A 14,726-nucleotide genomic window follows, 5' to 3' on the forward strand; every position below is an offset into this window, starting at 1 on the left:
CAAATCAAATCAAACTGTATTTATGAAGTGGTTTTCATACATAAAAGAAATGCAACGCAGAGTGCTTTACAAACTTAAAAACAATACCCCGATGACCCAGATCCCCATTATCACACACACACGCACGCACACATTAACACACGCACGCACATACCCATATGAACACACACTCACACACACACACACACACACACACACACACACACACACACACTGCTGCAAAATTTTTTTAAAGAAACTGCAGCGTGCAGTCACTTGTTCCATGCCTGTTGCCGCAAATCTAAAGCACTGACAACATCTTTCTTTGAAACAAATGTCTCGTTAGTGTTAGCATTAGCCACATTTTGATAGACTTGTGGATCTTCGCTAAGGAAGTAAGGGGGCGGGCGAGGGCTACGAAAGTTCATGGGGGCAAAAAAATTTGACAAAGCAAAAGGAGAAAAACATTGATTTTTGATTTTTTCAATCATCTGCTACATAAAAACTCAAATGTATCTATAAAATCAATGTATTGGCCAGACCTACCCTGAGCTATCAAGACAGAGAAGAAAGTAGGCCTGGGCGATATGACCTAAAAATAAAATCTCAGATTTTTTCACAAAAATTTAGTTAACGATTTTTTTTTAATTCCCCTACTTTTTAAAGAAACCATTGCATACAGATGACAGTGATAGTTTAATACAGGTTTTTCTTCTTTTTGATCAAAATTAGTACCATATTTTCCGCACTATAAGGCGCACCGGATTATAAGGCGCACCTTCAATGAATGGCCTATTTTAAAACTTTGTTCATATATAAGGCGCACCGCATTATAAGGCGCATAGAATAGATGCTACAGTAGAGGCTGGGGTTACTTTATGCATCCCGTAGTTGCGAGACCTGTTGTGGCTCAATATTGGTCCATATATAAGGCGCACCAGATTATAAAGCACACTGTCAGCTTTTGAGAAAATTGGAGGTTTTTAGGTGCGCCTTATAGTGCGGAAAATACGGTAGTTTGAAATGACACTACACACACTGCAACTTATTCTGGGAAAATTCAAATTTGAATAATGTTGTACTTTTTATGGAATAATTTTCAAACAACTAAATCAAGAGCTTTCTCTGGGAAGCAATACTTCTGTTAACAAAATGGAACATTGCAAATGGCATGCAACATGCATCTCCAACATTGAAATTAATGAAGTGAAGACCTAAGATTTAAAATTGTGTGTGTGCCTTTAAAAGTCGGTGCCTGTTGCCAAGTAACGTGAGCGCCCAGACAGAGCAGCATTAGCTCAGTTGTGTTCGTTAGCTTAACGTTACGGCAGCTCTGTTGAATGTTTTCACTGGATTGGGCTACCTCTGGTTCCATCCATCCATCCTTTTTCTACCGCTTGTCCCCCTTGGGGCCGCGGGGGGTGCCGGAGCCTATCTCAGCTGCATTCGGGTGGAAGGCGGGGTACACCCTGGACAAGTCGCTACCTCATCACAGGGCCAACACAGATAGACAGACAACATTCACACTCACATTCACACACTAGGGCCAATTTAGTGTTGCCAATCAACCTATCCCCAGGTGCATGTTTTTGGCGGTGGGAGGAAGCCGGAGTACCCGTAGGGAACCCACGCAGTCACGGGGAAAACATGAAACTACACACAGAAAGATCCTGAGCCCGGGATTTAACCCAGGACTACTCAGGACCTTTGTATTGTGAGGCACATGCACTAACCCCTGTTCCACCGTGCTGCCTGCTACCTCTGGTTGATAAAGAAATGTAATGTGCTTCCATGGCTGTCATATCTTCTAGTCTAGGTTTTCACTTCAATAATTTATTTGTTCCCTCGTAGATAGTAGTAGTGTGTATATGTGTGTGTGTGTTTGTTGTCTGCTGTGTGTGTGTGCCTCTTTCTATTAGATACCTAGTAAATTTTCGTGTTTAGTGCTGGTTGTTGCTTTAATCAGTAAAAGGATATTTCCTGCATTGAACTTGCTGTGCTTCTGACGCTGTCATGTTTACATAAAACCACATCAAAATTAGCATGCGATGTTACATCAGAACGCTGATCAGCATACATACGTGGTGAAAATAATTTCACCACAATATGCTGTTTTTTTAGGATACGGGAGTTTGCTGTTAGAGCCTTGTTCGCTTCGAAAAGTAGTTGTATTTCCTGAATTCGGCTGGAGGCTTCGGTTTCAAATGCAAGAATAAGTGTGGTGTGCTGTTGCCTTTTTTAAACACTTTGCCGTGTGCAGTCATTTGTTCGACGCCTGTTGCCGCAAAACCAAATGTACCGTCTTGGGAACAAACGTCTCGCTCTCGTTAGCGTTAGCATTAGCCATGTTTTTCTAAGTGTGTCGTCAGGGTGGTAACGGGGACGATAAAAACTTTTGGGGGCAAAAAGTATGCTGGAGCAAGTGGAGAAAAAAATAATTTTTTTAAGATTGTCTGCAACGACAAACTTGGATATATTGATACAATCGAAATGTCAACACAACTATGGAAAACACTCAAATAATCAATGTAAACAAAATTCTAAAATCACATTAAACTATTGACAAGAACCTCTTAAAGTTAAGTTAAAAAAATAAGGAATGAATGCTGAATAAAGTGCAACAAAATAGTGCAAAGTGTGAAACCTGAGAATAAGTATTTTCTGCAGGTTTAGTGCCATCTGTGCTCAATGGTGAGCGTGGTTAAGGTGGTGTGGTGTCACTGGTTAAGAGTGCCTTGGTCTGACTGCTGTCTATTTTAAAGGTGACTTTTCCTGTTTTATCGACAATTTATTTGCTCTCTTCAGCACTCATTTTAGTTTCTCATTTCACTTCATGCACATAATAAACCACAAAACAACAAGATTGCGCAATCTTTACACCTTTTAGATGATCAATAGCCTACTGAAAAGGTAAAAAAAAATATGTAAACTCCTACAAGCATGTTTTATTAAGTCCATCTATGATTATTATTATTGTGTTTTGTTTTATTATTTATATACAGTTGCAAGAAAAAGTATGTGAACCCTTAGGGATTACTTGGATTTCTGCATAAATCTTGTCATAAAATGTGTTTTGATTTTCATTAAAGCCACAACAATAGACAAACACAGTCTGATTAAACTAATACTGCACAAAGAATTATAGGTTTTCATCTTTTTATTGAACACAAAATGTAAACATTCACAGTGCAGGGTGGAAAAAGTATGTGAACCCCTAGGCTAATGACTTCTGTAAGAGCTGATTGGAGCCAGGACTCAGACAACATGGATGGAGTCTAATCAATGTGACAAGATCATATGTGTTTGTTAAAGCTGCCCTGCCCTCTAAAAAACACACACCTGTGATAAGTGGGCTGTTTTCAAAAAGCATTGCCTGACGTGAACCATGCCTCGCACAAAATAGCTCACAGAAGATCTATGATCCTAAATGAATAAACAAACAAAAATATAAAATTAAATCTAATTTCTGCAAGCAAAAATTAAACTTAAATAAATATTCCCCACAGCGGGGGGCCGTGGGGAACAAAGCTCTGCTTCTTGCGGTTATTTATTGCTCTTATTAAAACCTAAATGTCGATTCGATATCGATTAATCATGCAGCCCTTGTTGATACGGTTATCTGTGTCACCGTGCCACTCCCACTGATCAGTGATCACTTCCTGCGTTGCTCGGTTACCAGAGAGCGAGTGCCTTTGTTCATGCCACCAACCCTGCTTCACAATTTCTGGGTTTCTTCCGACGGAGAAAAATATTTACATGGAACGTTTTATCGAACATAATTTTTTTATATCTATTACATGCGATATATATTGACATCGTTTAATCGCCCAGACCTTAATAATGTTCTGGTCAATACAATATTTATTTTTGTTCTCCACCTACTTCACGTCAATCTTTGGACCATTTCATAAAGAAATATCAACATTGACACACACCTCCTAATTAATTATTCAATCATGGTTTTGGTCTCTTATCTGTTGTCTTTTTTTTTCAACCTGTTTTTGAACCTAAAATATTCATCTATCGTTGTCTAGTTACTGTTACATCACTAATTGTGTTTTCTATTATTAATAATACTAATGAGAACCGATGGATCAGTATTACCGTTTTTAATCAAAATTTTTGAAAAACCGTGATTGATAAATGCACTTTGATAAACTCACAGACTAACTGGCGCCAGCTCCCTATTTAAATGCTAACATGAAAACGAGACATTTTTGACTTTCCCTATTAAGAAACGACATACCCCAATCTAAACTTGTGTAAACAAAATACTATTTGAGCAACTAAGCTATTCAATTGTGCACATTCAACCTCCAAGCTAAGCTGTCTTTGCGTAAGTGATCGAAGAGTACGAGACAGCTGTTCTTACGGTGCACTCAAAGGCCGCTGAACAAAGTAAGACGACACAGTGCTCGCCAGAAATATTGAATAATTATAAGAGATTTATTTGTTACACACTTTTTTATTTAAATAAATCTTAAAGTGCTGCACTACAAACCAATATTTAAAACAATAAAAGCTTTGCATTTGAAAAACAGATATAATACTAAGACTATCAGTGAAGCATAACAAACACAAAACATTCAAAGTAGCAGGATTTTTTTTAACACTGCGTCAATTTATTTGAGTTATTTAAAAAATAAATTACTTGGTCAAAAGATTTCAGTGTGTGTATAAGTACTTTATGAGCACATTCAACAATACCACGTTAATGATCCGAACCATGATAATTGTGGTCACGATAACAGTGATATAACATTTTCATATCATTATATCCCTAGCTGTTAATCAGAATCAGTAATACTTTATTAATCCCTGAAGCACAAATTTAACAGTACATTCTACAAACAAAGCCACGCTGACGTAGGGAAAAAACAAGTCATTAAGTAGCTAATATATGTACGAATTGTTCGCTTAATATACTTTATGTGACTTACTCTTCCATCGATGCTTAAGCAACATTTTCCGTTCAAAGCACAACATGTCAGCATATCGATCTACTGGATTTATTTTATGAATTGTTAATATTGTATGAGCCATGAAATGGTAAACATTTTGAATTGTTAACCATTTGAAGTCTGCTTTATTGCTGTAGTACAGATACAATATTTTGCCATCGATGCTTAAGCAACATTTTCCGTTCAAAGCATAACATGTCAGCATATCGATCTACTGGATTTATTTTATGAATTGTTAATATTGTATGAGCCATGAAATGGTAAACATTTTGAATTGTTAACCATTTGAAGTCTGCTTTATTGCTGTAGTACAGATACAATATTTTGCCATATATGCCTCCATCACAGACCTTTTATCAAAAGCAAATATTTGGCCAACGGCTGTTGAAATGAATTGCCAGATAAGAATGACCATCTCCTAAATACACAGGGACTTCAACAGGAGCACTCAGTTACCGTATTTTCCGCACTATAAGGCGCACCGGATTATTAGCCGCACCTTCTATGAATTACATATTTCATAATTTTGTCCACCAATAAGCCGCCCCGGACTATAAGCCGCGCCTACGCTGCGCTAAAGTGAATGTCAAAAAAACGCTGCGCTAAAGTGAATGTCAAAAAAACAGTCAGATAGTTCAGTCAAACTTTAATAATATATTGAAAACCAGCGTTCTAACAACTCTGTCCCAAAATGTACGCAAATGTGCAATCACAAACATAGTAAAATTCAAAATGGTGTAGAGCAATAAATAGCAACATAATGTTGCTCGAACGTTAATGTCACAACACACAAAATAAACATAGCGCTCACCTTCTGAAGTTATTCTTCATTCGTAAATCCTTCGAATTCTTCGTCTTCGGTGTCCGAATTGAAAAGTTGCGCAAGCGTGGGATCCAAAAATGGCCGGCTCCGTCTCGTCGAAGTCATCGGATTCAGTGTCGCTGTTGTTCTGTGAATCCTGCCTTCCGGAAAGCTCGGACCACAGTTGTGACCGAAATATCTGCCCAGGCATTTACGATCCACTGGCAAATGTTGGCGTATGTCGTCCGGCGCTGTCTGCCCGTCTTAGTGAAGGTGTGTTCGCCTTCGGAGCTGTGTGAAAAAAGCCACCCGGCCTCTTCGCGTAAACTTCCCTTAACCACTCGCTCATCTTTTCTTCATCCATCCATCCCTTCGAGTTAGCTTTTATGATGACGCCGGCTGGAAAGGTCTCTTTTGGCAAGGTCTTCCTTTTGAATATCACCATGGGTGGAAGTTAGCATGGCAAGCTAGAACCACAGTGAAGGATGACTTCTCATTCCCTGTGGTGCGAATATTCACCGTACGTGCTCCCGTTCCACAGTGCGGTTCACAGGAATATCAGTTGCTGTGAAATACGGTAGTAATCCGTGTGCGGATGGAGAGATTGCGTCTTTTTATGAACCGGATCCTTGTCGCGTAGTAGGAGCCATTTTGTGGTCTTTACAGATGTAAACAGGAAATGAAACGTACGGTGATATCCGCGCGTTTTTTCTTCTTCTTCCGGGGGCGGGTGGTTGCTTACAGTAGAAGAAGAAGCGCTTCCTGTTCTATGGGGGCGGGTGCTTTCCTTGGCGGTTGCTTGCGTAGAAGAAGAAGCGCTTCCTGTTCTACCGGGAAAAAAGATGGCGGCTGTTTACCGAAGTTGCGAGATCGAAACTTTATGAAAATGAATCGTAATAAAGCGCACCGGGTTATAAGGCGCACTGTCAGCTTTTGAGAAAAATTGTGGTTTTTAGGTGCGCCTTATAGTGCGGAAAATACGGTACTTTTCCAGTTAACAACTCCCAGTGATTTTACTGTATTTTAAAGGTGTTGATAAAAAAAATTGGGCACTAAAGTGGCTTAACATTTGACCAAAACTGTTCTCCTTTGTAAACAAATAAATAGGAATAAATAAACATACAGTAGAACCACCAGTGTTTTGAAAATGGTTGTCCACATTTGATTCTACTGTGTAAGAAGTGTAATTGGCATCATTTTAGAATCCACAGGGGTTAAACGTTTGTAGCGATACAGTGGATGACATGGACACACTAATGGGTTTAGATAGAGCAGCACACCTCCACGCTGCTGTCATAAATGCCATGTAGGCTAAAGCTATTAGTTCTAAAAGTGCTCAAGTGCCTATTTTGCACCATCATTGTGGTCATTTTGACAAGATAAATGTGCCAACATCATGCATTTTATCAGTTTTTGATGGTCCTTGTAAATAAGATACATATTACATTTGTATGGCTGGTTTGAACCGCATATGAGTAAAAGAGACCAATCACATCTGATGAAGTTTTATTCAGGCATTAGACATACTGAATGACTTCAGATTGTTATTGGCTATGCAGCGGACTGGAATAAATTGGTCCAAACCAAAGTGCTCACTAGCACTAATGGGTCACCCTTATTTGCATGCTGCAACAGTCCCCCGATTTACTGGACATATAATCCATCACTTAATTCAGACTCTTGTATGTTGATGGCTACAGTTGTTTTATTATGATTTTTTTGTTCAAAAATACACGGAAACATTTTTGCAATTTACAATGCTAAATAAGGGATCGATGTGTATTATAAGACCTAGTGTCAATTTGTAAATTAATATTATCACATCATTTAGTCGAGAAACTACTAAGCTCTTTCTATTGTCATAAAAGGCAACTTTCTTACACATACTGTATTTACACATATTGAATGCCCTGAAATTTTAAATAATATGAATAACTATACTATTCATGTATACGATTATCAAAAAAGTTAAACTCTTATAACTTTGCATGGGATGATCAATATTCTTAGTATATAAAAATGATGGAAGTATTAAGGCTGAAAATATATAAAAATGATGCAAGTATCAAGGCTGAAAAGAGTATTTCCCCCGTGAGCTCTTATCAACTGGCAAACAGCAAAAGCCTATCAGTTATCTCTGCCTCCCACTGCCTGTTCATAGAAGTATTGAACGGCAGCTGCATGTTTAGATCCTCCACCCACACAGTCTTCTCAAAGTATTGATAGAACTGTGTTGTTTACTTTTGTTGTTTGCAAAGTAATACACACACAGTAGCCACCACAGGCCCTTGATAGTTACATGGAATTAAAACATCAACAATAAAGAATGAATACAAGCTTTTTGTAATTGAATTATTAATAATAGATACAGGAATGAATAGGATTAAATAGGATCTGCTTCTTTTTACTCCTTTTTTGGAAATGTTGAATTGAGCAAATTTAACAACATGATGCTCCTTCACATAATTAAGCATGTCTGACACAAATCTAAAAAATATAATTGGTTGATCATGCCGCTGTCTGTGGCCTTTTTTTATAGATTGAAAATGTTTAACAGTGTGCCTGAAATTATTATTGCTCATTGATGCAGACGTCAACAGTGCCAGAATGTAAATGGACTGGAAACTGGATTAAGGCATATTAAACATGTTAGTCTAAAGTAGCAGCTGCTCTGGGGTACACAGACGGAAATGTGGCTGCCAATTTGCCCCTATGCCCTCTTTGACCACCACTATTTATTCACATTCATACACCAATGTTTGTGGCACTGGGAGAAAAGTGGGTAAAGTGTCTTGCCCAAGGACACATCAGAGGTGACCAGCATGGCAAAAGCTGAATTCATACCAGGAAGCCTCAAGTTTCTGGACAGACGCTCTACCATCTGAGCCACACTGCCCACACTATGATAAATTGACTCGCCTCTAATGCATGTGCATTTCGGCAATGCAAGTACAGGGTTACCTCAGTTTTTGTTGGTAATCCACTTCAAAAGCCCAGATGAGGACCGAATCGTAGGAAAACAAACCTTTTTTCCCCAATAAAAAATATATTTTACAGAGAGATAGTCACCAACTCTTGGGATTCTTTGCGCACTAATTCCGTGGAATAAATTGCTGGTTAACTGACTAGTTTTTTTCACGCAAAGTTTGAACACACTATACCTAAAACATTTTAAAGCCCCCCACTTTCAGTTTTGGTTGATTTTGGCGGTGCCAGTGGACCAAAGCGGTAGTGTTTTGCCTGAAGGAAGACCACATTTCCCATGAGGACTAGCGCATAGGGTTTGTCAGTCAGTCTGTATGACTAAATTTTTCCACAGTAGGAACCTACATATTCTATTCAAAATTGATATTTGTGATTTGCAGTAATCACATGTTTTTTTCTTTACACAGTGATTTTGAGTTTGTTGTGTTGCTTGTCATGTCAGTGTGTAACTGCAAACTAACAAGCTGGTAGCTATTTATTGCTACCACGCAAATTTCCGATAGCTAAAATTAACATTATCGTTTTGGTTTGAGCATCGAAAATTGCTTACTAGTCCAGCAGTAACGGAGCCAACGCAACATCGGTCTGAGGCCCCGTTTACACTAAGCCGGATAAGGTTATCGAGGGTAAATCACACCTAACCTTATCCGTGTCCACACACAACAAGGCCACCGTTTAAGACCCCCCCTCCCTTCCGTCCGCCGGCGCAATGTGACCTAGTACGCATGCGTGGAAAATGCGCACGTCATAGTCATCTCCAGTGTTGCTTTGTGTGCAAGTTCTTAAATTGAACATATCGAAACAATATCCAGTGTTTTGTTATTTCAATTAAATGGAATCCAGTGTGCTGTGGGGCCCTATTGTAGTGAATCACACCTGAGACATCATAAATTAATCAAATCATTATTAGACGCATAAAGAATGTGATAAGAACATTTAACATTAATCAATCTAGGGATCTAGATATTGTCCATTCGTTTTTGGTGACTATATATACTCTGGACCGAGACGTTGAGTCTGCGACATACATGGCGGACAATAACTGATACAGTCTGCCAGTCCAAATGCATTCGCCGTTTTCCTCGACAGCCAGGTAATACAAAGCACACGCTATCTTTTTTATCACATCCACGGGAGCTTGCATTCTCGTTGTCTCTCCTTCGACAAATGGACAAAGTTTTTCGCTAAGTAGCGTCACAGCTGACCAAGCCGGACATTGGAAAGTTCTCTTGCCGTCTGAGAAGTGTTTTATCCCAAATAGCTGCAATCGCTTTCTCTTAAGGTATTCATGTGTGATTTCTACAAGCGTCTGTACATGTAGAAGAAGGAGAAACACGGGCATGTCTGGATGACTCGCCTTCATATTTCCAGTGGTTAGTTATTATGAAGCTGGCTGTGGCGTGTTCTTTCTGACATCACTTCCTGTATGGGCGAGGTCTCTCTTGCGTCACTTCCTCTCCAAACTCACTTCGTAAACGATCAATTAGTCCATACAAAGTTAAGTGCCGGAAACTCAAGAATTACACGGCTGACTTACCCGTGTAAAAATTTGTCCGAGGAGGGGGACCTTAAATGCTGGTTTAGTGTGGCTGAAACGGGGCTTAGGCTAAATAATTATTCGTTTAAGGGGTTAAACGACTTAGTGTAGACATGGCCTGAAATCCCTCCTTGTCTTCAATATCACGCCAGCGACTAAAAGCCGGGCCTTTTATCCGGGTCGCCTCCGTTTTTCTTTTTTTGTCTCCTCAGACAAACGTTTTGGTTTCTTTGGTTGTTTTGCAGCTTCTGCCATGAGTGAAGTAATTGCATGTAGGTGTTCGCATCGCCCTCTGTCTTTTTAACGAATGGGGAAAGAGGGAATGACATGCCGTAAAGCAAGTCAGCACATTTGTAGTTTTTTGTGTGGCAGGGATCCTTTCAAAGTTGCTTTGTGCCAGTGAAAGCAATACAGACCCCCATGACAAAGGTGTCATTCAACTATATGTAGGTTGATGTATCATCCCAAAAGTTATGAAAATATTTTATGAAGTTTGAAAAGTTACTTAGTTCTGCTTTAAGAAAACGGGGGCAAACTCTAAAATGTTTTTGTATAAACCGAACCCTTGTAGAGCATACAAATATCAAGGTACCATAATACTACAATTAATGTCTTAGCGACTTTTTCTTCGGGATTTACACAAGACCGTTTTTGTTTGCGTACATGACAACAATTTTCTGTTCGAAAGTGATGTTGATTGTTTTTTAATTAAATATGTAGCACAACCAAAATAGTAATGATGGAACATGGTATTGTAGTAGCACTTCCCCTACAAAATTCATATCAACTGCTATTTATCTGGCATATTCCCATCACTTACCAAACCCTACATTCACATACCACATAAGAGCCAATATAAGTTATTCAAAGGTCAGAGAGGACAAGAAGTTTGTTTATAAAGGTGTGAACAGGGACTGTTTTGAAAATACTGTTATTGTTGTGTGACCGTATCCTCAGCTTGAACTGTACTGGTAGCTCGATTAACAGTGGCAGACAGGAGTGGAGATAACACCTCTGCCTAATGATTAAAAAAATGCACTGGTTCCCGATACGAGCCATTTAACGCCTGCAGCATTTTTAATTACATGTGAATCCCAGTCAGAGGCAGAAAGAGAGAGAGAGAGAGCTATGACGAGAGCGATGATGTTGAACCATCAGTACTGTTTTCTGTCTTCCCCTCCCCCCCTCCTTTCTGACAGAGCTGTGTGGATGGTGACTCATCTTCACCATAAGGCACGTCTCATTCAAGCGTTGCGTCCACAGTTTTATATTTGATTAATACAAACTACTGACATGAAAAATAAAGAAGACACCTGTCCATCTGTTAAAAAAGCAGCATCATAATCAACTTGTATGAATATTAAGAGTTTGTGTTTTGATCTCATCGGGTGTCAAAAAAGGAAACATTACGGATGACTGAACATGTTTAGTACTTATGTTTTTCTTTTCCTGTAGGCATAAATGCAGCATAGCGTTGACAGTGAAGTAACAGGATGCACAAAGTCACACGTTCATCTTCTTCACACTCACACACAGTTCCTCCATACACCACCCGCAACGTCGTCTCTTGCTCTATAATTTTCTCTGCGCCTTTCTGAATCACACTTGCCTTGCAGGGAGTTTGAGAGTGAAATCATTAAGTGTTGCAGAGCGGCTCCCAAGGATCGTGGGTGTCTGCAGAGCTAGTTGTTTTCTTTGTCTGTCTTCCTCGCCTTTGACTGCGCTTCAGACTGATCACAATTTCATGCAACAGGGCTGATGGGAAAAGTAGGTCAAGAGGAAGTTTAGCAAACCTGGCTTGGGAGTTGTTTACTTTTGCTGGAAACAAGGATTGAAGTGAAGAATGATTTGACCCTGCTTGTTCATTTGTTCTGTCTCTAAACACCTCACCAATCCCAAATAATAGACTGTCTACAATATATATCATGTTTTTTTAAAACCCTGGAGTGCTGACTCTTTGTTATATTTGGCCATGAATCAGACCCATTTCTCTCTTTCTTTTATCATCTCATCTGTCTAACTTGTTTTTGATGACACATATTTTTAACAGTGTAGTTGAATGGGTTTGATTACGCTGTTCAGTTTTTTGTCTTTTATCCCTGAGCTTGGAATCTGCTCCATTTTTTGTGCTACCTCCAGGCCTAAGAAAACCACAGGTAAAAATGTGTCCTTTCATATTTTATAACTTTTTTTTTCTTCTGTCCCACAGGCTCTGTAGCCTTACCCTGAAAAAGCTGGTTGTGCTTAAAGAACTGGATAAAGAACTGAACTCGCTATCCATTGCTGTCAAAATACAGGTGAGTTGGTGTAATCTTGTGCTGCTTTTCAATATCTTGCTGCTGCTGCACAGTGTTTAACATAATCGCAAGCCTAGTTGACAACATAGTGCTAATCCCGCCAATTGATAAAAAGCCTTCTTAGCTGCTCAGGAAGCTCTGGCACGTCACATCCACTCACTTTTAATGGCAGACTAGTATTACTACTCTAAGCAGGTGCATTAGCACCCTAAAACGGATTTAGAGTCTCACATTCATGAATATAGGTGTGTAGTCCAAAAGGTGACTCATCGCAGTGCTGTCACTCACATTCGGCTTTAAGACGACAATAACTTCAACTAAAAAGCAAATAATCCTTCATGCACATGCAACATAAAGCAAGGTTAGTGTTTAATACTACTACTAAATGGAACTACTTCATAACAATGAGTATTGATGGGTGATCAATGTTTTTTTTCATTGTACACACTAATTTTACTACTAGGGCTAGGCGATAAAACGATTACAAAGTTATTGCGATATAACTTTTCCCCCATAGAAAGTACAAGTACAGTAGAGGGAGGGACTGACCTCTCGTTGGCTTGGTGAGTCTGTGACCAAGCCGCCAAATTCAAAGTGAAAAGTAAACAACTTTGTCTTGTAACATGCAGACTTTGTTATAACGTTTAGATTCAAGTTTTCCTTGGCAGTTTCCGGCACTCACACTAGCAAGATCTCTCGCCAAATAAGCGCACACACTGTTTTCTAACAATCGATAACCCACTTCCGCCTTTATTCTCGCCACCCGGCACATGACAAAGTTCACAAAGGCCCTCAAAATAGCTGCCCAAAGCTAAGGACTTAACAAACGGTATTAATGATAACCACTGTAAAACTCCCGACGGTTAGCATTACCGTTTTAAATGAAAATTATAAAAAATTCTGTGATTGATACTGCACTTTGATAAACTCACAGACTGACTGCCGCAAGCTCTGTAGTTTGAATGCTAACATGAAAATAAGAAGCATTAACAATATTAACATTAACTTATTGTTGTCTGATCTACTAAGCTTAGACAGACTCTCGTACGTTGAATCTACAACCTACGATCTCCTAGCCAAGCGTTATTATTCTATACTGACAGGAATACAAGACAAAGGTGTTTTAATGTTTAAGGCCCGCTGAACAAAGTAGGACGCCACAAAGCCCGCCTAAAAATTATACATTATAATAGATTTTATATGTTACACACTTTTCATTTAAATGAATATCAAAGTGCTACAGTACAAACCAATATTTAAAACAATAAAAGATGAGCCATTAACAGATAAAATACTAAGACTAAAACACTATCAGTGAAGCATAAAAAACACAAAACATGCAAAATAGTGGGTTTTCTTACAGCGTGCCTATTTATTTTATTCATTAAAAAAACTTGGCTAATTGATTTCAGTGTGTGTTTAAGTACTCTTTGAGCACCTTCAACAATACCGCAATAATAGAAATAACCATGATAATGTTTGCCAAAATAACTGTGATAATACATTTTCACATCGTTACATCTCTATCTAAGGCAATACCTGCAACACTGGTGTAGCAGCCAGCAGCAGTAGGTAGGTGTGTTGCTGTTTGGGCTACAGTGGCGTTCAGTGAAGCTCAACGTTCCCTCTCAGGTGCGCGCCTGCGTAATCTATGCCACGTACACAATATAATCCAACCAAAACTCTAAACAAAATATACACTTAGTGTAGGATTTTGCAATGCAACTCTGAGTGATAGGTGGGACCACAAAAGATACAACAATGTTCCTCAACAGTGTTCAGTTATTGTAACGCCTGTCGAAACATTTTAAAGACAGGAGGTCCATCAATCATGTTATTGAGTAAAGCTGTTTATTGTCGGCCGTAACCACACCAATAAGATTAGTAAAACACTTGTACCTAGCAAAACTGGTCGTTTTCTGCTGTACAAACCCCGCTAAAACCAACTGTCTGTCATATCAACAGCAGCTGCTCTCACTTGCGCTAACACATGCACTCATCGCACCAATGCGTTTACGGTCACACAAAATGTTGGACAACTCTAACACTACCATAAACTGTAAATGCCAGGTCGTTATACTAAGACTCCCCAATCAGATGTGTGCTTATTCTACTGTTATTTTTAGGAATCTTAATTTATGGATATTATCCATGAAATGCTGTTA

General features: G+C 39.1%; 1 protein-coding gene across 3 annotated transcripts in view; it reads left to right on the forward strand.

The window, feature by feature from the left end:
- The window catches only part of LOC133606758 (phosphofurin acidic cluster sorting protein 2-like), a 97,222-nt gene that overhangs the window by 24,308 nt on the left and 58,188 nt on the right, over positions 1 to 14,726 (forward strand). For 2 of the 3 annotated variants that reach the window (XM_061961072.1, XM_061961078.1), the window contains exon 2: positions 12,474 to 12,561. In XM_061961072.1, the coding sequence (XP_061817056.1) occupies positions 12,474 to 12,561 (88 nt within the window). Of the gene's footprint in view, positions 1 to 11,951; positions 12,032 to 12,473; positions 12,562 to 14,726 lie in introns of those variants that run through there. The other variant, XM_061961086.1, reaches the window with a different exon arrangement.

This window comes from Nerophis lumbriciformis, linkage group LG02 (assembly GCF_033978685.3).
Source record: "Nerophis lumbriciformis linkage group LG02, RoL_Nlum_v2.1, whole genome shotgun sequence".
Lineage (NCBI taxonomy): Eukaryota > Metazoa > Chordata > Actinopteri > Syngnathiformes > Syngnathidae > Nerophis > Nerophis lumbriciformis.